The 20,458-nt window shown below is 39.6% G+C and overlaps 1 protein-coding gene across 2 annotated transcripts in view; it reads right to left on the bottom strand.

Annotated features, from left to right (window-relative positions):
* Positions 1-3,456: 3,456 nt before the first annotated feature.
* Positions 3,457-20,458, bottom strand: part of LOC101739289 (uncharacterized) — a 29,115-nt gene continuing 12,113 nt past the window's right edge. Inside the window, exons 11-23 of one of the 2 annotated variants that reach the window (XM_012691590.4) lie at positions 20,167-20,379; positions 19,559-19,693; positions 19,392-19,476; positions 18,232-18,421; positions 17,738-17,899; positions 16,511-16,632; positions 10,756-11,021; positions 10,047-10,152; positions 8,598-8,753; positions 7,164-7,333; positions 6,213-6,425; positions 5,503-5,579; positions 3,457-4,752 (exon numbers count right to left, since the gene is read on the bottom strand). In XM_012691590.4, the coding sequence (XP_012547044.2) occupies positions 4,620-4,752; positions 5,503-5,579; positions 6,213-6,425; positions 7,164-7,333; positions 8,598-8,753; positions 10,047-10,152; positions 10,756-11,021; positions 16,511-16,632; positions 17,738-17,899; positions 18,232-18,421; positions 19,392-19,476; positions 19,559-19,693; positions 20,167-20,379 (2,028 nt within the window). In that variant the 3' untranslated portion in view covers positions 3,457-4,619. Of the gene's footprint in view, positions 4,753-5,502; positions 5,580-6,212; positions 6,426-7,163; positions 7,334-8,597; positions 8,754-10,046; positions 10,153-10,755; positions 11,022-14,531; positions 15,252-16,510; positions 16,633-17,737; positions 17,900-18,231; positions 18,422-19,391; positions 19,477-19,558; positions 19,694-20,166; positions 20,380-20,458 lie in introns of those variants that run through there. The other variant, XM_021348685.3, reaches the window with a different exon arrangement.

Below are 20,458 nucleotides of genomic sequence, written 5' to 3'. Positions count from 1 at the left end.
TTAGTTAATAGATAAATTACTAATTGGCTATGATACACACATATTCAAATTTTTATTCCAGATTCCGAGCATTCAAATTTATTTTTAATGTAATAATAATAATTACATTTATTTACTTCACAATACAAATAACTTTCAATTAATATGACATACATTTCTAATTCGATCTAAACAATATTAGTATGGGCTCCGGTAACCACATAGCACCAGGTGGGCTGTGAGCTCGTCCACCCACCTAAGCAATAAGGAAAAAGTAATATATCAATTATACTGACAGTGGACATAAAAAGGCCGCGGCTCAGCTTTGTGATAGTTGAAACTATCGCTGTTATTCTGCCACTGCCTGTAAGTTTAATCTATAAAATAATAAACTAAACTACTAAAACTAAAATAATATAAACTAATCTATAAAAAAATTTAGTTTCCGGCGACCACGACACACAACAAGAGGGTTTTCATTTCGTGCCGCCTTCTCAAAGTGGCGCACTGATGCCGACTGAATATACTTACTGATGGAGTCAAGCTCCAGATCATCATAGAGATCCACGTTCTTCGTGAAATGTTTTAATAATTCAATTACAGTAGCACACGATAGACGGCGTTACTAATTTCTGATTCACTCTCATGTTTATGAAAAATAAGCTACATAATTTAAATAGGTAATTAAGAGATGTTAATTTAAAGTTTATTATTTCAAATAATTTGTTGCTATGCTAAAACAAAGAAACGACGATTAAACTCTATTTTTATAGTAAATCAGTTCACAATACTAAATAAAAATTTCATATTAGCGGCATATGATCATATTATGAACCGGACCCAGCCATTTTTTTTTTTTCAGCCAGTCGTTGCTATTATTATACAGTACCATGACCAAACCTTTATATAGTTCATATCTAACAATTCTCATACATTCTGAACGCGAATCATTTCGTATAATTGCTACGGTCTATAACGATTGACCACGTTTGTTCCGGTTCCATTGCAACATCACAATATATCTACTTAATATCTATATGTTGATGTAGTTAACATAACCTAACTCACGGTCCACCCAATCCAGTAATTACTAGAGCCCATAGACATCAACAACTTAAATGCCGCCACCCACTTTGAGACACAGTTTCTAAGTCTCAGTTTTTCCAGTACAGACGCTGCCCCACCCTTCAAGCCGAAACGCATTACTGCTTAACCGCAGAAATAACCTGCACTAAGCTAACCTGCAATAAGTCCGCACGGGTAGGTGGTACCTACCCGTGCGGACTCACAAAACGCCCTATGTAATCAGGCTAGTTATAATTCCTCTTTCGCCTTCAGAACGAACCCAGAAGTATCTAGCATACTTCCATGGACTACGGTAATTATCTGTTGAAGTAAAAAAGTTAAGACACTATAGATTTTTTGAAGTCGTCGTGGCCTAAAGGATAAAACGTCCGGCGCATTCGTATGTAGCGATGCACCGGTGTTCGAATCCCGCAGGCGGGTACCAATTTTTCTAATGAAATACGTACTCAACAAATGTTCACGATTGACTTCCACGGTAAAGGAATAACAACGTGTAATAAAAATCAAACCCGCAAAATTATAATTTGCGTAATCACTGGTGGTAGGAACTCTTGTGAGTCCGCACGGATAGGTACCACCACCCTGCCTATTTCTGCCGTGAAGCAGTAATACGTTTTGAAGAGTGGGGCAGCCATTGTAACTATACCTCAGACCTCAGAACTTATATCTCAAGGTGGGTGGCGCGTTTACGTTGTAGATGTATATGGGCTCCAGTAACCACTTAACATCAGGTGGGGTGTGAGCTCATCCACCCATCTAAGCAATTTTTTTATTTTTTATAACATTTATGATGATTCCGTCATCTCGTTTTTTCATCCATATTACCTATAGAACCACTGCGTTCACAGACAATCCGTTGGCACGTACCATCCGGCTTTGGAACGATCACCCTACACGGTGTTTCCCGAGCGCTATCACATGTCCTTCTTCAAACAAGGCTTATGGAGAGTACTTAACGGTAGACAGCGGCTTGGCTGTGCCCCTGGCATTACTGAAGTCCATGGGCAACTGTTACCACTCTCCAACAGGAGGATCGTATGGTCGTCTGTCTCTCATTGCACTATACAAATAAGGCGTTCGAAAATGTATTTTTGTAATAAACAAAAAATTTGGATCGAACAAATCCTGTTTGTGAAAATTTTATAGTATCAATTTAATAATACGAAAAAATATGTTAGAAATTCACGTAAAAATTAATACAAATATAAGAAACAGTAAAAAATATTAACACATTTAACTTTAAACCGGTTTAAGAATGGAATTTGTAATGTTTTTATTACGTTAATCCGACGACATTTTATCTTAGAAAGTCTACTACGGTGACCTCAATGACATGGTCCGAAGTTAAGTTAAAAAATGGGAATGATATATTACAAAATTAAAATGGGTTCTTCATGGTCATGCTATCTATATATTAATACGTGAAGCAAAAACTTTGTATCCCTTTTTACGAAAATTGCGCGGACGGAGGAGTATGAAATTTTCCACACTTATAGAGAACATAGAGAAGAAGTGCACAATGATAATATTTTTTTAAAATAATGCATAACAGATACATTAAATCAATAAAGAAAACATTACACACACTACATACCATGTATTTGACGCACACACGCATGCATACTATTTATTGTCAAACTTTTGTTCTTCACGTCTGTTGTCAAATTGAGAATAGATTAAATATTGTTTGTCTTTGTTACCTAATATTTTTTATACTGTAGTCTTGGCAAAATTTGTGATTATAGAAGTATAAAATACAATCATAATAGTGTACAAACTTACAATTCCAATTAATTATAGTCGAATTTCGACTACTGCGGGACCTCTAGTTTTTGAGAAAAGTAGCTTGTACCTAATATTCAAACACTTTGACGATAGAATAAGAGTTTAAATCAACCTACCCCTTAAAAAAAACCGCACACTCACTTTGAGATGTAACAATTTAATTTTAGTACATTGAAACTAATTTTCATACAATAAAACAATTTTTTTACTGGTGGTAGGACCTCTTGTGAGTCCGCGCGGGTAGGTACCACCGCCCTGCCTATTTCTGCCGTGAAGCAGTAATGCGTTTCGGTTTGAACGGTGGGGCAGCCGTTATCTTAGAACTTATATCTCAAGGTGGGTGGCGCATTTACGTCGTAGATGTCCATGGGCTCCAGTAACCACTTAACATAAGCATAAAATAACCATAAGCAATAAAAAAAAATTGGGTTCTTCATGGTCATGCTATTTTTGAGAAAAGTAGCCAGTGCCTATTATTCAAACACTTTGACGATAGAACAATAGTTAAATCAACCTACCCCTTAAAAAAACGCACGCTCAATTTGAGATGTAACAATTTGTTTTTAGTAAATTAAAACTAAAGTTCGTACAATAAAACAATCGTCATAAGATATGTATTTGTTTATTCATATAATTTCAATACCAGCAGCGAAGCTGACACAATATGATCTTTAAATTTTACTACAACTAAAAGTACAACAGTCAAGATATTTTTAATGTTTATAGCATCCATATATTTTTTAACAAATTATAGTCTAATACAGTGATTCTCAACCACTGTGCCGCGGCACTTTTGTTTGCCGCCAAATTTCAAAAGTGTGTTATTATTTGCTTTGCAACGCGGTTTGTCTTAGTGCCAAATTATGATGAAGCGGCGTGCATAGCAATAGGAATATGTCTCAAGTCGGCGCACACTTGCCACTTGTGCGTACAAAACGTGTTGTTTTAGTGATAGTTGGGATTCACAAGGTGTTGCATAGTAGTTACTGCATCTTTTCTTTCGTTAAAATTGGCAAATGTATGTGATTCGGTAGTAAGTAAATAATTTTTATCTTTTTCTTTGTGTGCCGCCAAATTTTGAAATCGTTAAATATGTGCCGCAACAAATAAAAGGTTGAGAATCACTGGTCTAATACTATATAAGACGCTTATAATACCATTATACCGTTATAATATAATACCAATATTAATGTCAATGTATTTGAAATTAGAATGATCTGAAATTCAAAATTCCACAACAAGGTTTAACTATAATAGATATTCTTTTAGATATTCTTTCTTTTCAGCTAAATTACAATAGAGAAGCAATCGGAGTTGTCTTCTATATATCAGGAGAATCATCAGGAGAGCAAAGGAGAAGTGGATCAACAACCAAAAGACCGCGCTGTGTCTTAGTCTTTCTTAAAACAATATCAATATCCGTTCTGGTCGTGATCAATGCTCACTGTACACAAAAATAATATAAATTTTAATTAGCAGTTCCCTCGCTCAAGTATCCAAAAAGGAAGTAAACTTCAGATATGTGAACAATTACTCCAGAAGCCTTTAGATATGTGGTAATATCGCACAAGTAGATTAATGTTAATGGCCATGTTTCAAAACCAGTTCTTAAAATGGCTTTGCAGAAGAAATCGAATTAGACAGAAGGGCTTCACCAAAAAACTACCCCTCGTAAACGTCCTATTAATCACCAGATTTATAAAGAAGTTTTGTAATGATCAAAAATGGCTTTTAGCCAATCGTGAAACGGGCTTAGGGTTTATCATAATTTATTCATTAACAGTGATCGTCAGTTGTTTGCTTCTGTTACTCTCAAAGCGGTCCATGGTCTTAATATCCATTATCATGCAAACAGACACCGCCAGCCCTAGCAGCATTATGAATGACACCATTAATCCGGACCTGAAATAAAGGATATGTATTTGTCATTTTAATTTCAAATAAATTATATCGTTTCGGAAGTGCCTGGTCAGGTTACGTAACTACCTAGAGATTGCATAACGTTTTTAATGTTGTTTGATCGAAATCTCAAATTTAACTTGAACACGTATACAATGTGCAGCGGAAATGGACAGGATGCTGGTACCTACACGTGTGAACTTATAATAGACCACCTACTACCGGTATCTGATTAATCTCATACAGGAAACGATATATGTCATTTAGTGATTTTTGGAACACTTTCGCATACTCATCGTGTAGTCAGAACATGTGAATGACAACATAAGACTTGATAACGTGAATGTCCTCACCCTAAGACCTAAGATTTGAAATCTATATCTCAATTATTTAAACAACGACTATCCCAAATCTTTTAAACCAGAATACATTACTGCTCTACTACAGAAATAGACCGGACGATACCTACCTAAACGAACTCACAAAATGTCACATCATCGGTAATTACGTAACTTATAATTTTAACGGGTTTGATTTTTATTACATTGTTTTAATCCTTCGTTGTGAAAATCGTTAGTAAAATTGTAATTTAGTACGTATTTCATTACAAAAGTACCAGCCTGCGTGTTTTGAATACTGGCTTAATCTCATCACTTAATTCTAATACACCGGCCAAATTATCTCTTAGGCCACGACGACTTCAAGAATTTCTAAGTTTACTTTAAAACGGAAAGAAATTAGCAATATATTTACCAGATCGGCACAGTTGTAAAGCCAATGCAATCAAAAGCATCAGCGAACCTCTCCGTGCTATCCATAAAAATTTGCATCTAAAACAAAAACGGTTCTAATTATAATCGATACATATATGATTATTTGTCCTGACTGATTTGTCAGCTTAACACGCTGGCGACAAACTTTAAATCTTAACAGTTGATGCATTTTATATGGAAAGCATCGACCATGGAATTAATTTAGAAAAGTTAATCCTTAAGTTGATAAAATCAGTTAACGAACGCTTGCATTGAAGTCATTTTCAAAGCTACAAACACGAAGCTTATCGGGTTAGAAAATGAATAAACTTATGTTTACTGGCATTAATAATTTTAAATGTAACGTGCGCTCAGAGAAAGTTGCAAGCTTAAAGTTTGCCACTTTGTCACTCATAAAGAAACGTAAAACTCAAGACTAAGTTTCCTATATTAAATTAAGGCAAAAGTATTTTGAACAATACATAATAATATTAGATTATTGAACTATAATATCCTTCTATACAATTTCAACCCTGATCTATCAGGAAATAACCAGTGGGAGGCCGCTGCTAGTTAATATGAGCAGATAAAACCTAAATCCCGCCTAATTGTAAGCAATTACCGAACCGACGAGATAGCTTGAGATATAACTTTGAACCAAATAGTATCAACAGTACAGCTCCCTCCAAACCCCTTATGACAAAGTCTTACCTGAACATCGGGAAGTCTTAAAATTGCCTCATCAGACGTATACACAAGAGGCTGAGAACAATGGTAAGAACGACCCAGCACTGCTGAAGGAGCATCAGGTGGGGCTGGTGCCTTCAAATTCAATCCAGATGTTTCGAGGGATCCGAATATGACCTCGACTCCGACGGCCGTCCACCAGCCAGCTGACTGCTTGAAACTGAATTCGAGGGTTATCTGGAAAATGTAGCTGATGAAAACAAGAATTCACTTACACTAACAGCCCACGAGGTGGACCGATGACCTGGTCAAAGTAGTTGGTAGAAACTGGATGAGAAAGGCAAGAGACCGAAGAGAACGGTGTGCATTCGAGGATACCTACGCTCAGCATTGGGTGGACACGTGTTGAAGAAGAACTATTTAATTGAGTGCCGAATTTGTAGTATCTTCTAGTGCAAACTTCTAATGACATGATATTGACATGATCATGACGCAACTGCCCTGATAAACGAAGACCGGCCCTCACCCACGAGGTGATATATCGAATCAGATTATTTCCATCATACTAGAAAAAAATCTAAGAAAATGTTACAGATAAACTGAATCTTTATAATAATAAGTCAATTATTATGGTTGAATTTCAACATCTGAGCAAAGACAAGTTATTCTAAGTTACTCAAATTAACTACCGCGTCTAGAGCAGATCCGTTTCAACAAAAAAAAGAACATAAAGCTTGAAATCTTTTCACGTAGAAAAAAGTTCTGAGGTAACAACAACATACACAAAAAATACAGTCTAATCTATAACCTCATACTTTGTTGAAGTCGGTTAAAATATTCTACGTGGCCAATCACCCTTGATCCTTCTGAATCCGTTGTGGCGTATAAAAATGTTTATGATAATTTTTTACTAAGAACTTTTAACGAAGGAAATAATACAAGGATTATACGCGTTTATAAACAGATATCTCTTACCTTATCTCTACTGTCTCCATCAGCGAATTTGACAACTAGCATAGTATAAAGCCTTGTCGGTTTCACAGTACATTCGCCAACTTGATTGCTGAGAACCACCCTCTTTCCATTCGCTAAACGTAACTCAGGCCATCCTGATGAGTAGAGAAGTGCACCCTTTCCGGGGGGACCTGTGAAGGAATATTCCTGTCAATTTTATGTGACCTGATACTGTATTCGTTCTTTTAATATGCACTAGTTGGTACACAAAAGTATTGGAGTGGAGACCTCGTAATGGACGTCGTAACGTCGGCAGACGACCAATGAGATTAACCGATGACCTGTGTGCTTAGTGCGAGTTTTTTAACGTTCTCGATAGCGTAAAAGTTAGCTCATATGTGTATGGAATGGGATCGTTTGCCTACGTTCGCCGCTAGGGGCGCTGTTCCAAGTGCATACAAAATTGTATTAACTTTGACGCTATCGAAAACGTTATAAAACTCGCACTAGGCACACTGGTGAAAAGAGCTGGTAGAGACTGGACGCGAAATACAAGAGACAGGAAAGAATGAAGTGCATATGAACAGACCTACACTCAGCATTGGGTGAACACGTGTTGAAAAAGAAGTTTGGTAGACCAGATGCCGAACTTTAAATATAATATACTATAATAGCACCTTCACCGCGAAATCTTTAGTGGGTACGTATAGATATTCCCGTCATTATTGTATCGAGGTTCTTGTTAAGAATGACGGCTGCATTCACATTGAATCGCCAATGAAATTAGGTGACGTCAACATTAGCTGTAAATCAGGTCACTCACTTATGAAAGGAGTGACTAGTTACAACATAAAGACTAAAACAGAACTAGGGTGTTGTTTATTCGGTTGCCCGTACAATGCAACCGGAAAATCATGGGTTGCTTATCTTAATTTAAAACAAAACTTCGTCAATTTACTATTTAAATTCTTGGTAATTTAGAGAGAAAAAAAACAAATAATCCAAAATCGCCACTAATAGCTCCACAAGGAGATATAAAGTTTCGGAGCACCTGCATACGAACGGCGCGCTTCACAGAGCCACTGACCGACATAAATGGCTACAGAACAAGCAAGTTATCACTGGTGGTAGGGCCTTTTGTGAGTCCGCGCGCGTGAGTACCACCACCCTGCCTATTTCTGCCGTGAAGCAGTAATGCGTTTCGGCTTAAAGGGTGGCTTAAAGCCATTGTAACTAAACTTGAGACCTTAGAACTTATATCTCAAGGTGGGTGGCGTTGTGGATGTCTATGGGCTCCAGTAACCACTTAACACCAGGTGGTCTGTGAGCTCGTCCACCCATTTAAGCAATAAAAATAAAAAGTCGCAGAAGGGCTTGCACGCTCAACAATGAGCGAACGATTAGAATAGGAACTACACAAGATCACAATTCTTAATTATTAATACTCAATTATACCAGTTGCATTATATAATGCGTATTTAGGGACAGCTTTAGTCATCTTCTCTTCTTCTTGACCGGACGGTGTTGTTGTTTCATTACCAGTCTGCCTCCTCACTCTAGACCATTCACCTTCGACGTAGTCCGGAGATTGACTTTGTGAAACGGAATTTCCTGCGAATCAATAATTAGGAACTGCATTTGAATTATTATTAAGAGAGCTTAGATATTGGAGATTTTTTTGAGACGGAGAGGAGACGAGCATACGCCCTACGATTTTTTTTTTTATTGCTTAGATGAGTGGACGAGCTCACAGCCCACCTGGTGTTAAGGGGTTACTGGAGCCCATAGACATCTACAACGTAAATGAGCCACCCACCCTGAGATATAAGTTCTAAGGTCTCATCTTTTAGTTACATCGGCTGCCCCACCCTTCAAACCGAAACGCATTACTGCTTCACGGCAGAAATAGGCAGGGCGGTGGTACCCACCCGCGCGGACTCACAAGAGGTCCTACCACCAGTAAAAAACGTACCTAATGGTGAGTGGTTACCGTCGCCCATGGGCTTCAACAATCCCAGGGGCAGAGCCAAGCCGCTGCCTACCCTTAAGTACTCTCCTCAAGCCTAGTTTGAGGATGGACATGTCAAAAAATTAATTTTCGACTATATTGTTTTCGTTTCCCCGTGCTTTCAACACATACCGTCGGTCTTATGAAGTCATCATCGTCTAAATACGCGCAGTGCACTCCAATCAAGTGATGACGCTAAGTCGATGTTCAAATCCCGCTAGCAGGTACGTAGTTAATACAAGTTCGAATTACTTCAACGCCGAAGGAGTAACACCGTGTAATAAAAATTAAATGCGTTTATATTATAATCAACTAGATAATGACCGAGCTTGCCTCGTTTTTTTTTTTGATAACGCCATCTTGTTGTGTCTTTAAAGCGGCTAGTTGCCCTCAATTAAGAAAAATAGTATTATTATTCGCCAATAGATGTCGGGAAGAGTCGATTATTGAAAACAAGAATAAAACAACATTTTCTGAAAATAAATCGTTGCTAGATCGATTTATCGCCCCCGAAATCCCCTGTATACTAAATTTTATGAAAATCGTTGGAGCCGTTTCCGAGATTCAGATTATATATATTAATATACAAGAATTGCTCGTTTAAAGGTATAAGATGTAAGGACGTCTTGTAAGGCCACACGGGATGACTTCCTACCCACTCTCTACCGTCCCTGCGAAGCAGTAATGCGTTCCGATTTCACAGAAACACAGACAGAAACAACCATTACTTGACTTCGACCTCCTCCCCGATGTCTAGTAGTGGTGGTACCCCAATTTGGAACCTTGGTATTGTTCATGTCCTTAACCTATAATACCACTCGCCGTCAGGTCGCAAAATCTCTTCTAAGGGAAATTTAGAAAAACTCTGTCATTGACTAATCAAATGTAAAGCTTACCCAAAATCCCTAAAACCCGCCCAGCTCCATAGATATCTTGGAGCCGAGCAAATGTCTCCGTCATCTGTGCGTCTCTTTCTGACCATGGTCCTTGAAGGGTAAGCATCTGAAATAGAAAGAATCTGTACTATAATATCTACTTTTCTCTAAAATTAATATACATTTACTCTTGCATTGTTTTTTATTGCTCTTGTAGGCAGACGCGCATACGGCCCTCCTCATGGTAAGTGGTTACCGTCGCCCATGGACTTCAGCAATGTCAGAGGCAGACCCAAGCCGCTGTCTACCATTAAGTATTCTCTATAATCCTCAATTCCTATATCCTTAATCGATATTAATATTTCCATAATATATTCTTTTCATTATACTCGTTATTTACAAGATCAAATTTCAAATACTAGCATGCACAGAATGTAATTTTATTTATATTGAACACAAGCAAATCCAAAATATTTTTTAACTAAAACGCTAATATGTAGATAGGCAACCCATGTACCGGGTCTATTTAATGATAGGCGATAACTGGAGCATATACAAACAAAAGTGACAATAGGCAACAGGACATTAAATAGAAAACAATCTAAAAGACCCACAGAAGGTTTTCATTTAATAAAATTATAATAATAATATATTTCAACTATTATTTTCGTATTTTTTGTATGCCATGTGTAACTTAGCAAATATCATTTAAGTGTCACGCCTCACCAACCTGGGTTTCATTGCTGATGTAATCCGGGTGAACATCCAAAAAATCCTGCGGCAAAACCAACACAGTCTGACCCTCCAACATCTTCCTTAACCTTGGGAAATATCCACTGGAAAGTGGCACCGAATCCTGGTTATTAAAAACCACTATAGCCGCTTGCTCTCCATATATTTTCGTCAACTCATCTTGGTCCAAATACTTCAATGCTGGCCTTTTGTACTTTTCTAAGGATTTAGGTCCAAAAAATAAAAACGGCCCCTCTAAATTTCCTTGAACCACAAAAATAAATGTTAAAAACGTTACAATTTGCTGTTTAAGGTGCATTTTAAAGATTTTGACTAAATTCAAACCCAGAAATGGTTCGCAGAATAGACGCCTATTGATTTTCGTATCACGCACGCTGACATGCGCAGTGTAGCGACTACAACACTCCATCAGGCGCTTTTGAAATGTGGACTCTATTAAAGTGTATGCTACCCTTCAACTCGACTGTGGCCATAAGACGAATAGATACATACATTGCTTTGACCTCTAATGCTTAGGTCCCATATTTCCGAACGCGTACAAAAAATCCCAGCTTAAAACTTTTATTTCTATGTATTATGTACATATTTGTACAACGTCGTTGTAGACACATCCTTACGGATCCATCAGATCCAATAACCCTTGCATGAAACGCCTTCAGCTCTAACGGTACGAGCAGGCTTACGGACCCCGGTAACTCTACTCGTCGAACTCGACAAAGAGTTCGACGTGCAAGCTAGCCCTTGCATCAGTCTGTTGAGTTTCTCGCCGGATCTTCTCAGCGGGTCGCGATTCCGATCCAGTAGTAGATTCATTCGCGAAGCAGTTGCTCTTGAGTTCTTAGGTCTCCTTTGGAGGCGCTCGGACAGCTGTTAGCAAATCCCACTCCTCCTGGCTGAGCCTTTGCTCGCCCACCTGTCCTGGTGAAACTGAAAGGGCCTCTGGGCAACCAGTAATTCCTCATTCATAAAAAAACGCATTTATGTATAAATATCTATAGATAAATGATTAAACGTATGGAGGGTCTTTACCTCTAGGTAAAGAGCACGCCTTGTATGAAAAAGTTACCGTCGAAAATTGACCAATTAGTGTAGCGTCATCGCACCAAGTGGTATAGTTTCAAAAATAAGCGTCTAAGACAAAGGTTATCGGATCTGATGAATCTGTAAGGACGTGCCCAGGGCGTCGACGGTGACTGGCTCCTGCGTGATCAGGATTCGCGGAGTAGTCAGCGGCGGCAACGGTAAGGCGATCATGACGGTCTCAATTGTATTTTTCGACGACTGTCTCAAGCATTAATTCCGAACCTTTAAGTTTACTACAAACATCGGAACGGTACTCACCCACCATCACCTATATCTAATAATGAAACTCTGTCACTTAATGAAGCTATTCACCTACAGTTTGTTTTGTATCTGATCGCTATATTTTAATATTATTACGATATTATGTATTTTGTTAAATATAGCAGCGTGCTGGCAGACAATCTATCGATTTAAGCATGACTAGGTGATAGTGATAATTAAAACACAATATCATCGTCAATACATAGCTGGTAGGTTGCCAATTATGAGACATCTTGGGCGCGTTTCACGTTACCCACAAATTATCACTTGAAAATTTAAAACATTGTGTTACGTGCCAAGTTCTTTAAAATAAAATAAGTATGTCTGACCTTCTTTTTATTATTGCTTAAATCGGTGGACAAGCTCACGGGCCAGGTCACCGGAGCCCATAGACATCTACAATGTAAATGCCGCCACCTACCTTATGATATGATTATTATACGGTTATATATTTTCCGGTAGGCAGCGGTTTGGCTCTGCCCCTGGCATTGCTGAAGTCCATGGGCGACGGTAACCACTCACCATCAGGTGGGCCGTATGCTCGTCTGCCTACAAGGGCAATAAAATAAAAAATAATAATAATTCTGGTATACTATATGTAATCTTAATGAATGTAATATGGATGCAAAATCTGAAGTAAATAAAATAAATAAATAAAATAAACGAATAAGGTCTCAGTTTTTACAGTACAACGGCCGTCATACTCTTCAAACCGAAACGCATTACTGCTTCACGGCAGAAATGGGCAGGGAATAAGAGGTACGCGCTACTTCTGCCGCTTGAATACAAACACGACATTGTTGAGTTTAGTTTGTTAGACTAATATGAGAAGTTTTTGCCAATTCGACGAAGTTGTTTCGACAGATCAGACAACCAAAATTTATAGACACGCCGTTACGATAGATGAGGTATAATTTGAATTAAAAATTGTTGTATGCAACAACAATAACCCACAATAGTTCGTTTTCTGCCCAGTTAACCCTTTTGGTAAATTAGGAGTTAGTGACTATGCTGTAGGGTTTAAAATCCTCTATCCTGTTTTCACAGGAGCATTACCCGCGGTTGCGTCACTTTATATCCCCTTTTTCCCCACCTATTCGCTTAGAGGCTATTCCATCTACGCGCGGACGGGTTGGTGAGCTCACGGGCGCAACCTGAGAGAATTTGCTAACACTAGCCCTAGAAAGAGTAGACTCTTTCCGCACTCCACCGCAGTCGCAGAATCTACCACCGAATCGCGATCGCGACCCACTGAGAAGATCCGGTGAGAAACTCAGTGGGCTGTGTCTATGGGTTATATCGCATGGGCCGAGACCCGTACTCAACTGTGGTAAGAAACGCATATCCCTTTCCGGAGCTCAAACTATTTTCATACCAAATTACGCTAAAACCAGTTCAATGGATTAGTCGTGAAAGCGTAACAAACAGACATGGTTACTTATGTTTTTTTTTTGTATTCACCGGTGGGGGTACGTTTCACCGCCAGCCTGGTACAGAGTTGTTACTGGAGTTCATAGACAGCCAGCCCATTTTTTTACTTTTTTTTTTATTTTCGAACCGGTGGCCGCACCTCCTACGGGGTCCCCGCGCCTAGGGGGCGCGCGGGGTATGTGGGACTCAACGATTTGCAGGTGTTGAGAGCAGACCACGGGCCCAAGGAATTTTAGTGCCCACCCACTAAGCGACTCCGCTGCGCTCTTACACTCGACGTCCGATCTCCGTCCGGGGTCAGAACCCGGTCAGAGTAGGGGGGTTCCCGCGGCCAACACTACAACCAGACACACGGCGCCACTCTTAGGACGCCCGACCGACGGGTCGTCGAGGCGATAGTCGACGACCAACGAAGTCGGTTTCCGCGATACGGCGGCCCTACCAGGCCGCCCGGGCGATGCCGCTGGTGTTCCGGGATACCCTGCTGGGCCAGAACCAGCCTGCCGGGTCGGAACGCAATACACCGCCGACCGGGCTGCTCTTCCACAGTATGTTCGGCAACGACAGCGACGACGAAAATGCGGACCGCATCGCAGTCCGCAGCCGCCGACGCGTCGTCCCGTCCTCCTGGTGCCAGCGAGCTAGTGACGATAGCGTGCGGCGCAGCCTCAACCCCCTTAGGTCGCCCCGTGACCATCACGGGGAGGAGACTGCCTCCTCATAGGGGATAGACAGCCAGCCCAACGTGAACCCTGGGATATGAGGTTGAAGCTTCAATTATATTGGGTAACGGCTTTCCGATCCAAACTATAAACTAACATTAGAACAAACATGCATCAACTAACCGCATATCATAGATAATACACCTAATTTTGGCCGCATATAAAAACATGCCATGTGGTTGGTTTGGTAATAAGAATCAGAAATCTCAACCCAAGTTAAATATATTATAAGCTAATAAATAAAACAACAAAAAAATACACAACAATTGGTTTTAAATTTAGTTAAAATCCAATAATTAAAACATGACTTATAAATAATTTTATTACATAAACACATCTAAATAAATAAGTTGAGTACAATTTTTTTTTCTCTGTTTGTAAATCGATTTTCTTTTTTATCTGCTTGTCTAGCAACTGGCAACCCTCCTTGGCTTAAACCTCCAGTAGCATCCATTGCAAAGTGCCTTAGGTCGGGACATATCTGCTTCTTATTTTGGTGTTTCTTTTACTCCATCCGTTTTTAGTTTCGTTGTTCATTTGCATATAAATTTTATAAAAATAATAATAATTTTACTTTAATAATAGTTTTATTAATTTTTATTTTATTTATTCAGCATTCATTCATGCACAAAAGTACAGTGGCGGACTTAATGCGTAAGGCAAGGTTTAGATTTTGAAACTTCAAAAAGATAAAACTATCGCATTTTATTCGTCATGTATTTTCATAATAATGTCATAAAGATATAGTATACATAGATTTTATTTAAACACTAAAATTAAATTTTATTATGACGATGACTGCGCGGATGTATCAAACACTGAATATAAGACATTGAGTTCGATAACCAAATGGGAACTCAGACTACACGATTTCACAAGTATCTTCTTATTAATATAAAGAAGATCGGAGACAACATAAAGGTGACGCTAGCTGTTGCTATCGAAGACTTACTGCTCGAAAAGAAGAATGAACTCTCTAGAAACAAATAAAACAGTTTCAGAACGGATTTGTTTCTGTTTGTGGCTTAAATGGGTGAATGAGCTCACTTTTAAGTTGATAGGCTATAGATATCTACATACTCCTACAACACCTCTGCACGCGTTTTACGCATGAGCATCCGGGTGATGGAAGGCCGGATATCCTCGAACCATGCTGGTTCTGATACAGTGAGGTATTCCGTATAAACCACTCTAACCGGCGCCATCTAGGCGGGCTTCGGATAGCCTGCCAACCGCGAGGACCGGTAGTCGTGGCGCCGACGACTGCCAGTCCAGCGTCCCGAGGGAGAGGGTGATGGGAGAGATGTGCTCCGCACTAAACGCTTCACTTTCCCCCCTTTGCCTTGTCATGAGTTCTGTCTCATGCGAGGATTGGACGTTGGTTGTTGAGCGACAGGAGGTTTTAGTCAGTTCGACACCGACAGTCGAAGTCCGGCGATTTCCTCTTGACCAAAAAAAATATTCCTACAACACGGTAGATACGTCCTACAAAGTTCCGTGTTATGTGACACAGTGTAGTAGGATACTAGAAGCCAGTACAAAAAGAAGAGTAATTTTTCTGAATGAAACATCTCATCACGAGAATACGGCCCTTTGATGGTGAGTGGTTACCGTCGCCCATGGACTTCAGCACTGCCAGCGGCAGAGCCAAGCTGCTACCTACAGTGATATCTATACCAATATAAAAATCTACAATGGTTTTTACGGATGTTCCGTTATAACTACTGAGCCATACATCCGATTGACTTGAAACTTGATATCCATCTAGAAAATACATGTACTTAATGGATAGGCTTATATTTATATGAGTGTTGGACTCCCTACACCAGCTGCGGGGGCGTTAATGATGAGAATCTTTGTGGGGGTGAGAAATAATAATGTTAATTTTAAATGCCCAGCGAAGCGGACGTGTACAGCTAGTTAAATAATAAATGTCTGTATGATACTCGTGCGTTGTAGATATAACAAGAACTACGCTATTACTGTTACGGTTTGATTTCGTGTTTGCCATTTATTTCCTCGGTGGCCACGGACGGCTGACAATTAGTGACGGTATCTATTACTCGTATAAAATTAATTGAAGTTATCGAAGTTTTCGTGTTAAATGTTATACAATACAATTCAGATTTCGACCTCATTCCTAATTTTGGGTGACGTAATTGATTCTGCTATTTCACATATTGTTTATCGAACGAATAACCTACAGACAAAAAGCACGTGTGAATTAAAACTTACTTTTCTTCTCATTGGGATCTGTGACTCCGCAATGTCTATATTGAGTACCCCTCTTTCTCTTCGTATCCACGTAGCCGGGTATGAATATACTCGGCGAATCCAATCTTCCGGACGCTAGTAATCTAACAATTAAACACAACTGAATAGATGGTTGACGATAATGAAATTTTTAAATTGGTATATTTATTTCTCAGATTGATATATCGTCGCTGTCAAACCAAAATCTGCTATGTGCAAAAACTCTATTTTGAATGAACAAGTAAAAAAATTTCGTATCAAATTTTATATGAAGGTGAATTTTCAAGAACTATATTAAATGAAAGCTTTAGATAAATATTAAAGTTAGATAGACACGTAACAGTTTTTTTATACGGTCAAAAAATTAAAAAAATTAAAAAGTGCACATAGCAGATTTTGGTTTGACAACGAGGATATTCGGTATTATGGCTCAGCGTAGCTCACAGGAAACATGAGGCGAAAAGCTCGATTGTGTTCCATGGTGGAACTCTACCCATCGAACCGAAACGCATGATTGCTGCGAGGAATTTTAAGGTGTATTTCTTAGTCGCCTTTCATACACCTACGGAAGACGGGGTAGTGGTGTCGAAGGTCGATATTGTTGATGATACGGATATGCCGTGTTCCGGACTCACGCGTAGCTGTTTCTACTTCCAGCTCAACAGTAATTGTGACGGTAGCCATCGTACAACACAAGATATTTGACAAATGCCTGAATCTCGCTTACGCCATTTTCAAGATAAGCTTGCATATAAACAAGTTCCGAACAACAACATTCGGATCGTCGGTCTACCGAGCAATAACACCCGCTCGGTGGAAGATCTTCCCTTCGTCGTTAAGCATTTCCACAGTAATTAGTAATACTATTTTTTCTATCCTGCGTGCTTCCTTCTTTGTTACCTTGTACCAATGGCTTTGGGAAACCCTCCCCTGCGACTCTATTACCAGTCTTGTGGTAGAAAGCGGATCAGCTATGCCTCTAGAACTGCTAACTTTCATGCGTGACAATAACCACTCACCATCAGAGACTCGGATCAGTATGATCGTCTGTCTTTGAAGGCCATAAGAAACCCAGCTCTGCTTTTAATTTATATCTAAAATATTGATGGTGAGCAATTTTAAATAGCCTTCCTGCATATTACTACTACACAGACGTAATTAGGCATTATATCTGATTAAAAGGACAGAGAAAAATAATTATAAGGTTACCTAGTAAAATCAAGTTCGAGTCTGTTGGCGTGAGGTCCAGTGAAGTGCAGTAGGATCTGAATACAGGTAGAGTGGTGCAGGTCGCGAGTACGACGCGAGTCCACGCTGACCATCCACTCAGGAACACCCATTACTTTCCGAATATCTTCTAAGAATTGACCACTGAAATATTTTTTTTTTTATTGCTTAGATGGCTGGACGAGCTCACGGCCCACCTGGTATTAAGTGGTTGCCGGAGCCCATAGACATCTATAATGCCCCGCCCACTTTGAGACATGATTTCTAAGGTCTAATTTTTAACAATAAAACTCTTAACAAAAAAAAACGGTCCAGCCACAATAAGAAGTTTAAATAAGAGCTTGTAGCGAGCCTGAGTGCGGCCCTGTGTACCGTCGAATATTATATATAGTGTGATGCTTCAGCGCAGGTCCATACTCAGTGCAGGGCCGCACTCAGGCTCGCTACAAGCTTATAGGTATTTAAAAAATACTTACAGTACAAATTTCGGCGTTCTAACCAGATTGACATATTTGATGATGTCATTATCGGGTTCGATGTTGGCGCAAGCAAATCGTTCGCTAGTTCTTTCCGGACCGAAGATCACGATTGAACGTCCCATTGCAGACACTTTACCTTCCAATGGAAAATTTGTGTCCATGAGCATTTGACGCTCACCACCGATGTCTGAAAAAGCATTTAAATTAGAATAGTCATGTGCAAGTTCCAAATAGTCTTCCTATATCATATCGTCCACTACAAGTGTGGCAATATTTTAAGCACTTTCACTGACGCATGTTGTAGCTATAATGTTTAGTTTTCACGAGACTTACACAAAATTAAAACTGTGTAGTTTCACGATTTTATTTCTGTTGACTCGGCCCTGTCCACAAAAGCAGTAAAGAAATCGAAAAGTCAAAATATTCAATCAAATTTAATTTAGACTATATGTACTTTATGTTACTGGGTGTAGGGGATGGGATTCGCATTATATCTATAAAAAATATCGATACTCCAATAGACTGGAAAAAAGGTCTCTGCGAATAGCATTCGGTCGCCTATATCACTAATGTATCTAATAACAAGGGCCTACCCACTATTAACACTAAACGACCTCCCTGCACTCTTCGCATAAGCGTCCGCTCCCCTCCGAGGTCAGAACCTGGATGAGGTAGGCGGGTTACCGCGGTCAACACTACAACCCGACGGCGTAGCTCACCCCAAAGACGCCCGGCTGACGGAGCCTTCGAGAGACTATAACTTTTTTTAGTAACCTCTTCTTATTCTCCACCTTATCCCACTAGGTTGGGTCGGCACTGCTAATTTTTCTCTTCCATTCCCTTCTATCAGCCGTCATCTCAACACTCACTCCTCTCTCTCTCTCATATCGTCATTCACACACTCCATCCATGTCTTCTTCGGTCGACCTCTTCCCCCTCTACCTTGCTCTACCATTTCCATACATCTCCTAATCACATGCATCTTCTCTCTACGCATCACATGTCCATACCACGCTAACCGTCCGCTCATTAATTTGTTGACTACCGGAGCTACTTTCACACTTCTTCTTTTCTTTTCTTAATTTAGCTTAATTTTGCATTTGACGCAGAGGTAAATAAATTAGAAGTTTAATTAATTGACAGCCCATTCAACTTACTAATCGTTCCCAATCTGGCAGTCAGATCGCCGACGTCACACCGCAGTGGATTGTCAATCCCGCACTCTTGACTGTATAGATCATGCTGAAACACCGATATTTTAGTGGCAAAAAGTCGTAAATCACAATTCTTATTCATTCAAAAATAGAAACTATTATTTCCTTACGTTCAATGGATCAGCTAGCTGCGTGAAGTACGGATTCCAGCGGTAACCACCAGCTACACATCTAGTATTAGTCACTTGAACTGCAGCATCTACTCCGACAGGATTCACGAATATCTCCCATTTGTGATTACGGGTCTAGGCGTTAGAAAAAGAAAATTTAACGACATCATTAATTTAGAACTGTCCTTAATTATACAGTCGCTTTTTTAGTTTAAAAACAAAACACACTCCGGCTATGGAATGAGCTCCCCTCCACGGTGTTTCCCGAGCGCTACGACATGTCCTTCTTTAAAAGAGGCTTGTGGAGAGTATTAAGTAGTAGGCAGCGGCTTGGCTCTGCCCCTGGCATTGCTGAAGTCCATGGACGACGGTAACCACTCACCATCAGGTGGGCCGTATGCTCGTCTGCCTACAAGGGCAATAAAAAATAACACACACACACAACTATTATAGATTTGCTAAAACAAATCCTATTCGTTTCATGGGAACAAGATTTCAAAACGTTCAATAGTAAATATACTTCGACGACATCATTATTATCCGCATAGATATTTAGTTTGCAAATTAATTTAAAATACGTAATTTATAGTTATAATATTAAAACTCACATAGTTTCTGTCTCTCACTCCCGGATACCTCAACTTTACTTCTATCACGGTATCGCTGGTGCTTCCATCATTGTGGATGAGTTGGGACATTCGAATGTAGCCTCGAGCGAATCCGCCAGGGTGGTGGAATGAAGCGATCCCTCGGATTTCACGAGCTTCTGATGGGCTGTACCCTCGCTCTATACTCGAACATGCCCACCTACGGTCACGGCTCTAAAGAAAAAAATTCAGTGGAGATTGTGAGCTCTTGCGTAAGCCATTGCAATAGTAATACAAACACTAATTAAATACA

The sequence above is a fragment of the Bombyx mori genome, chromosome 26 (assembly GCF_030269925.1).
Source record: "Bombyx mori chromosome 26, ASM3026992v2".
NCBI lineage: Eukaryota > Metazoa > Arthropoda > Insecta > Lepidoptera > Bombycidae > Bombyx > Bombyx mori.
The sequence above is the reverse complement of the archived record's forward strand: the minus strand, read 5'-3'. Positions and strand labels throughout refer to the sequence as shown.